The 8,750-nt window shown below is 45.0% G+C and overlaps 1 protein-coding gene across 1 annotated transcript; it reads right to left on the bottom strand.

Moving 5' to 3' along the window:
• Positions 1 to 1,415: 1,415 nt before the first annotated feature.
• LOC104613260 (protein LONGIFOLIA 1-like) lies at positions 1,416 to 5,072 on the bottom strand. Its single transcript, XM_010280996.3, has 4 exons — positions 4,726 to 5,072; positions 3,062 to 4,591; positions 2,787 to 2,979; positions 1,416 to 2,246 (listed from the first exon to the last, which is right to left on the bottom strand). The coding sequence occupies exons 1-4, from the start codon at positions 4,873 to 4,875 to the stop codon at positions 1,672 to 1,674; spliced, it is 2,448 nt and encodes an 815-aa protein (XP_010279298.1). The 5' UTR covers positions 4,876 to 5,072; the 3' UTR covers positions 1,416 to 1,671.
• Between the last annotated feature and the right edge of the window lie 3,678 nt (positions 5,073 to 8,750).

The following is an 8,750-nucleotide window of genomic DNA, read 5'->3' on the forward strand; positions in this document are numbered from 1 at the left end:
TCTATAGCAACAGATAAATAATAAAAAGAACAACAATAGTATACATCATTATATCAACAGTACACGTGGTTGTCCCAGTCCCACTTTATCTCAAAGCTAGACTGTATTGGGCCTGCGGGCCCACATGGCGCGTAGTTGCAGCCTGGGCCCCTCATTACTCTGTTACACCATTGGATTTGCCCCATCTATGGGGGGAGGGGGCCCTACCCCTCATTGCTATCTATGAGAAGGGGTGCGGGCGGGTAATCTGTAGAAATTCCAATAAAGGCCAATAATACGACTCCCTGGAATTGGAAATCGGTCCTTAGATACATTGAATTACTGTCATTGTTTGCGTCCTTTGGATCTGTTCCTCATAGAGCGCATCTTACACCAAATCCCAAACTACCCAGAGCATCGTGAACCGGGTCTGCCGGTTAAACCACAAGGACCAAAAAAAGGAGAATCATGTGAAAATCGTAAACACCGACCAAAATAATGAAATGGTAAGTCATTTTTAGTTTGGAGAGTAGGAGATTAAAAGGAGAATATCTGACAAAATAAAGCTAAAGGCTGCCACATCTTCAGGCCTTCCAAAAAGAACTAGTTAGGATCAGTCGGGTAGTTTTAGTTTGCTGGAGCCTGGACTGAGATATGTTTCTCATCAGTCACCGCTAGCTGAGCTCAGTCATAACAGCAATACATCACCAAAGTCCAGTCCCAGTATTTATACCTTGCATCACTTCAGTACAAGTAACGTACAAGGTTCCATGTCCTCCTCCCTGTCCCATTGTCCACCACTAGTATCTTTCCTTCTTATATGTATCTAACAACTATGAGGAGCGCGTACAGTAGGATTACCCTTTTCTTTTTCAATATATATTTTTTTTTGGTTTCAACTTCACGTAAATCCATAAAGAAAACCTCGAGGCGTACGACATTGATGAATATTTCCATCAATCAGACGAAGCCAGTGGGCCGGCCATTAATGGTTAGACCTTTGCTCCCGGCTGGTGGGACCCGAGATCAAAAGATTGTAATGAATAAGTATCCCATGAACCTGACCGCTGTGATCAAACAAATGTACATATAGTCAACTTGTAATAGTCATCCAGTAAGTAAGGCCCCATGATTTATAAGCACTAGGCCTGTGACCTACAACTGCCGGTCCAAGTCTAGAAGCCCATTGACCCTAATTCTTAGAGCCGTATGATGATGATTATTGTGTTAAATACCGTTTTATTTATTTATTTATTAGATATACGCTTCACAAGACATAGTTAGATAGATAGATAGATTAGATGGGATACATAGAACATACGAAGATTCTTGGGACTGGATTTCTTTCTTTACAGCTTACTTACACCGCTGCTTTACACATTTCAGCGAAAGCGAAAGTTAGTTTTTTCGTATTTTCTCTTTGATTCTTCTGCTTCTTACTGGGAGTGTCGTAGGACAAATCATTGCGCGATATCTTGCTCTTACAGCGAAAATCTTCAAAAGGCAACCGGCGTTTAAAAAGGAAACTCGTTTGGGTGGATGCCTGGATGGTGAACCAAACGACGACGTTTCCTACACATCTTATCCTATATATTAATTGCCCATATTTATAAATTCTATATAATTAAGAAAGAAACAAAAACAAAAGAACCATAGGTCCGAGACCCAACGAAAGGAGTAGCGCGCTTCCATTCAAAATACCAACTTCCTTCGAGGAGGCGCCGGAACTCTGATTTTCCCGGCAAAGGCAGCGAGATCTCGGATAGTCTCCGCCACAAGATCCTTGAATATCATCCGTTCAATGTCCAATACCGCTTCTGACATCTCCTCAGGACAATCTCCCCATCCGTTGACCGCGTCTCCAGCCATGTCCTTCCGGAGCACCCCGCAGATGACCTCCACCAGGTCTTCCGCAGGATCTCTTTCTCGGATCCTCCGAAACTCCGACCATACTTGCTGCAACGATGCCTTTCCGATTACGGTAAAGGCCTTCCACGGCGGCAATTGTCTCTTTCTGTCCAGAATTTCAGTTGTTGTGTCAAAAACAAGCTTCCGATGGAGAGCGGAAGCCTTTGACGACGAGTCCCCCTTGTAATATTGTTTCTCCAACAAAAGGAAGACATCAGAGTCCTCGGGTAGACAGTTTGAAGCTCGGAGCATGTCCGAGATGTAAAGGAAATCGGAGTCATCCGTTTTATCTTCAAATTTCAATCGGACGGGCGAAACCACCGGGCTCCAGTTCTCATCTTCCAGCTCTCCTGATTCATCTGTGATTCACTCAACAACGACAAAGCAAAAGAGACATATTAACAAAAAATGTCCCTGTACTGTAATCCAGCATAAATGAATGCCCCAAAGGGAAGCAAAAACTGATATTTAATAAAGTTCACGAATTCACCCAGACGGATGACGGCATGGCCGGTCCTTATCAGATGTGATTTTAATCAGTAATTCCTGGGTGGTTTTCAGGCAACATGATCCACAGAGAGGGTGGTTTAGGTCATTTTCTTATTTATTTCTATTAAAATCAATCACGACGGTCTAACAGTTAATCAATGCGGAAATCTAATACCCTTCAAACAAGGACAGTAGATCCAACGGCTTTCGATCAGAGGACTCCGGTTTATATCTAATTAGTATCTAACATCACCGTACCATCGGCTCACGTTAGATTTTCCGCCCACTACGCCACTAGCATGAGCCGGAATCAAGGTTTGGGTGCCAAACCGGAATCCCATGTCGCAGCCGGAGTACCATGCAAACCTAAGAACGAAATTCCGAAAACTAGTTTTCAGTGATAGAAATACCTTTGAAATCGATGCACCGTTTCAAGACGGGCGAAGGTGACGACTCGTCCTTGTAGAAAGACGAGTCAAGGACTGAGACGGGGCTCGGCTGCAACTCGGTCGCTGTGATTTCAGCTATGCTGTGAAGCAGCTTATCGCATCTTTCTAAGAGGCTCCTTCCTTGATTGCAAGCTTCCATTTTTGATCTTTGTGACTGCATTCCCTTGAAAAGTGAGAACACAGAATGGAACTCTTAGAAAAGAAAAAAGAGAAAATTAATGAAGTCTCGGTCGCACCTCTGCGTCTACCAGAGAGGACGTACTGATGCTGCTCTCAGAGATAGTGGATGACTGATCCTCCGTGGGACTGCAAATTCTCTCTTTTGGGGAAATCTCGGGCGTCCTTTTCCTGTTCCTCGGTGATCTACTCGTCGTTTGATCCGATCCGACTTTCTTCGAATTTATTTTCGGGGAGTGAATGGGAGAGGTCCTCCGCTGCTGCTCCACTGGATCATTTGCTCTCCGCTGGAAATCAATGCTTAGTGGTTTTCTCCGTGCAAGAGAACTCGGACTTCTTGCACTGCTCTCGTTTCGATCAGGAGACATTGAACTTCTCGCTTTCCTTTCATTTTGCAAGTTTCGATCCAGTTCCGGCCGACCTCCTCTCGGTTTGACAGGCGGCGATGCCTCACTAGCGAGATTTAGGTTCCTACGAAGTCCAGCTTTGGATCTGAAATTCTGAGGAGGTGATTCCGCTGTAGTTCTTCTAGCACGATTGGTCGAAATTGGTGACCTCGATGGCTTCATGACGACAATCGGGGAATCCTCGGCGTAAAACTTCCGATCATAGATGAAATTCCTATGCCCGATCTGTTGCTCTGCCGATTTCTTAGAATGCAGTAGCCCTTTGAGTTGCAGAGCTTCGAGAATCTGCTTCAGCGTCTCCAGATCCTTGGCTGGTTCGTCGATTCCCCGCATCTTCAACCGTTTCTCGATCTCTCCATATAGAGAGCCCGTCTGCTTTGGCTCCGGAAAGAAATCCTGTGCATCAAAAAAACTCTTACGTTGCTGGGGCGCTTTCCATGTGGACGCGGATTGGCATCCGCTCGGAGATTTCGGTTGCTCGTGTTTCGGTTTTCTGACGCAGAAGTCCATAAAATCCGGCGTCCTAACGTTTGATTTATTATCTCTTATCGCATTGCTTATGACGTTGCTTCCGAAATTCGTCTGGCAAGGCTGCTTCATCTGGAAGTTGTTTCCGTCTACAAAACGATACTGAAGCAGATCTCTTGACACCCTGGACTCCGAAGCAGATCTCCTTAGCTCAGGCTGCTCAGCTTTCTTCAGAGGTTCGCGGCCGGAGTCTGGCAGCACCTCGAGGCCCATAAGCCGTGCGATGACGCTGGGCGAACGGCGCTGCTTATCATTATCATCGGCAGAGGCCGCTTCTCCAGAGTTTACGCTGCATTGAGTCGCAGCGAAAATTGCTGCATTCGTTTGGATCTCCCTCGGGTACAGTTTTCCCTTTCCATCAACAGTAGCTCTGCTATCCAGAGAAAGCCTCGGTGCTTCTTTGAACTTCCACGAGGATCGTAAACCTTCCTTGAAATCGAACACTGGAAGAGGAAGGGGCGTTTTCACCGGAGTCTCAACCGGAGTTGCAATTTCCGGCACCGGATTACGGATTTCCGGCGTGGAATGCTTCACGTTTTCTGGAGATGGCCGCACATAAAGTTGTTGTTGTTGTTGCTGCTGCTGCTGTTGCAGGTCGCTAGGGCACGCTGGAGATCCCAGGGAATTCTCCGACTGCGTTGTAGAATCGACTGCCTGAATTTTCAATAAAACGTATCAAAACAATTGAATCTTTTTCCTTCTATTAATTTTGTCATTGGTGCAGGGAAAAAATGAAGTGAGAAATGGAAGAGAGAGTGAGTGAGAGAAAGAATGGTAAGGAATCTGACCTGGGAGGGAGGGAGGCGTTTGGTGGAGTAGAGGCGTTTCCCTGCGAGCAGCTGATGACGATCAAAGAGCTGAAGGAATCCAGCCATGCATCCCATTTGCTTCTCTATCTGCTTCTCCAAGTTCTGGTCTTGGATTATCCCGGTCGTCATTTTCGGCGAATCCCGTCACTTATTCCCTCGATCTCTCTCTCCCTCTTTGTGAACGCCTTATTCCTTTACTCAAATCTGCACTTCTACATTTTCTTTTCTCTTCTTCCCCCTTTTTTCTGTCTCTCTCATACAGTCGGTGTATATTGTAACGCGAGCGGCGAGAGCGAGAGCGAGAGCGAGAAGAGAGAACACCGTTCGCGTCGACTCCCGCTTAGAGTCTTTTAAAGCGTAAACGAGGTGGAAAGGAGACGAGGAGTTAGGACCTGGAAACGAGATACCCTCGACTTTTATAAGAATGACGAACGTGTTTTGGTGAAAATGACAACTACGTCCTCATAGAACATTAGTACATGTAGTTACAGATAGGGGATCCAATTTGGCGGTTAATATGGTCTACGTGTCAGAGAACTACTCCCTTTGAATAGACGAGGTTTGACCGTGTTCTAACGTTAACTCGATTTTGGTAGGCCATAAGGCAAATGAGATACACAACCTCAAGTCCTCAACCAGATTGAGAATTTGAGATACCCTCCCACACTCCCATTCCCATAGTCCCATTGATTTATCAAAAAAATAGACACTCCCACAAACCCCAAGACCCTGATCCGGTGAAGGCGGGATTCGATCCCAAGTCTCTGCTACGACCTGCCTTATCAGCAACCTTGTTGGTACATTCTGCCTAGTATAATCTCCGGAGTGGAGTATGGGACTGTCATTGAATCCGGTCTGTTCTGGTTCTGGATGGACAGATCTATCCTGACTCCTGACCCGATGCCGATGGCAAAATCGCACTGTATTAGTCCTTATCGGGTTTCGCTAGACAAAACCTTTGGTTTGTAATTTTGTTCACAATAAATCTGCCAATTTTTCCGTCTTCTATATTTTCGGTAGGATAGATTTATTATTATTATTATTATTATTATTATTATTATTATTATTATTATTATTATTATTATTATTGTTGTTGTTGTTGTTGTTATTTAAAAATCAAACTGTATTAAATGGTCAGATCAATTGACTCACGAATCGGTCAGACAATCAGTTTCATTTTACCCTAAAATTGCTTTTGATCTAAAACCGTTGATTCGGTCAGTAACCCACTGACTTGGATGGTTGAACTATCAACTTGTTGACTTAAACAATGTTTTTTTGGCCGTTATTTATTTATATTTAAGTCAGAACAAGTCATCCATTTGAACCAAACAATCAGATTATTCAACCAGAACCGGTTCGAAAAAGGTGTCATATCCAGTCTGATTTTTAAACCCTTGGTTGTTGTTATTGCTATTTGAATAGTTAGATGAAGTTGAATCTGGATTTACTACCACAACGCCCACCCTAAAAACATTTACATTCAATCGTGCATTTGGAATATCTCCCATACACGTGTATTAAATGCATAATGTCTACATGGATGCCATCAAGAGTTGTTATTCGGAGGAGATCTTGTGTCGTTTGATAACACCTTCCATATATCTAACGTTTGAAAAAATAGATACACGTGAACCCTTTCTGTTTATGTTGAGCATAAATTGTTATGAAATAAAATAGGTATGAAATGATAAGACATGACTCAATTGCTTAAGCCATAATTGATGAGAGGTGATTTGGCACTTTAGTGACATCATGATACATGGCAGATGGCTCCATAGAACCGTTAGACGAAATCTCAACACTATGTAAGCAGACTTCAGGAGCATTTTGGACACCTTGCATTTGTCGCAACCTCCTTGGCCCCACCTCGGCAGGCTGACTTATGGGCAAACGAGAAGATATTAGGTCAGCGTAAGATGTGATATGCCTCTGTCGACCTAGTCAAGATTCAATTAGAAACCTGCATGGCACGACAAGCGACCTCCTCCTCCAGCAAGTTATTGTCTCTAACTACCTCGGAATCACGACACCACATTGACGAAGCTGGTTACCGCCTCGCCTCCTTCAGACGTAACCGGATAAGCATTTAAGCGGAGTCCGTCTCCAGAAGAAAAACCACCACCAAATTAGACGAGCTAGAGATCTTGGACGCGCTTTGTGGAAATCATGGTTGTTAGCCTATATAAAGGTGTCCTCCTCCTTAGAAAAGGTACATGCAATTTGGCTCTCAAAAATCCTACTAGCTCTCTTGCTTACCAAACTATAGAACTCTTCGTTGACTTAAACATCAAAGTGCCGACCCCTGGGTAAAGCAACCTGAACACTTTGATACTATTCTTTTGCAGCCCAACTAAGCGACTTACTAAGTTCAGTGTCCAAGCTGTTTGCTAGTAGAGAGCACTAGATCACACATCATCAATTGGCATCATCTATGGGATCATGGTACACGAAAGCCTATTTCTCACTTGTCTCCTAAAAAACTCAATGGCATCTTCAAGCAACATCCCTATCCCAACTGTTACAATCAGGTAGTTCATTGTCCCCTTGATGTTACCAGGTATCCTGGACACTGAAGGCTAAACCTCCCATTGCCCACCATGAACGCACCTCTTTCGGCAATTGAGCCCTTAATGGTTCCTATTGAGATCGATGGTCGCCAGTTTCACAAGCTGATGCAATACATCCATGGAATAGACCTGCAGATGCAGAGCTTGGAGGGTCATCTCGTAGTAGTGGTTGGAATGCACCCACAACAAATGCACTAGTAGCAGCAGCAACAACAATAGGTCACTAGTTAGGTCCATGCGCCAACATTGAACGTGAACTAGCACTTGCAGCCCAATGACCTGAGCCAGAACTCAGTGTTAGATCCTCCTTGCCATCAAAACGGTCAGAATCAGGCAAGGACCCTAGCTATGTGACACAAGAAGAAACCAACTAAGCGACCACTTCGGTTGGGACCGAGACCACTGGTTCCACTAAAGGGTCTAAGAGAAGGCGTCGTAGACGTTCATGTTGCACCACAAGAAAGACCCGCTTCGTCCCAAAGGGTGAGGAAGAGGTGAAGATGAAAGATGGAAAGAAAGAAGAGGCGAGCAAGATCGCCACCTCGTTTGTGCAGCCCGTGTCTCACACATCTCCATTGGCAGTTGAGATCCTCACAGCTCCTTGGCCCAAAGACTTCAAGGCCCCCCACGTGGAATCTTACGATGGGACAGCCGACTTGGTCGACCACCTCGATAGCTTCCAAGCCTTGGTGAAACTTCATGGGGCCATTGATGCAAGCCTAGCATGGCCTTCCCGACCACTTTTTGAGGCATAGCTCAGATGTGGTACTTGGGATTGGCCACGGGCTCAATTAAGAATTGGAGTTAGTTTGCAACGAGTAAGTGGTATCCAAAGTCAACAACTAGCCTCCTCAACGTAGTCCGACGACCCGACAAAAAGCTCCGAAACTACATCAAGCGATTTAACATGGAGCGGTTACAAATCCCCAATCTCAACCTAGTCATTCAGCTCACCACGACAGTCAACGACGTTCGGCACCCTGACTTGCGTTGGGAGGCCAATTTGAACCCTCCAAACACTATGGAGGATTTCCTTGACAAGGCTGCCAAGTTTACAAAGGCCGGGAAAGCACACAGGTCCATGTTAGAGTTGTGCGGAAAGCGAAAAAGGTCGGAGTACGACTTGGGAAGCAATAAATAGAGGAAAAAGAGTAGGTCTTCAAGATGCAACAGTTTGCCCCGTAGCCAACACAGTAGATCACTGTGTTGCTGAAGTTGGTCTCCCTATAGGAGTAACAGGTTGTTAGGTCGGCACTATCAGGCTCTTCTCATTAAAAACAAGAATTACACTACTTTGAACGCAAAGAGAGGAGAGATCCTGATGCAGATTAAGTTAGCTGAATTCGTTAGATGGCCATCGTGGATGAGGGGAGACCTAGCTAACCGCAACCCCAACAAATATTGCCACTTCCATAGGGATAGAGGGTATGATAC

The sequence above is a fragment of the Nelumbo nucifera genome, chromosome 1 (assembly GCF_055504915.1).
Source record: "Nelumbo nucifera cultivar China Antique chromosome 1, China Antique-T2T, whole genome shotgun sequence".
NCBI lineage: Eukaryota > Viridiplantae > Streptophyta > Magnoliopsida > Proteales > Nelumbonaceae > Nelumbo > Nelumbo nucifera.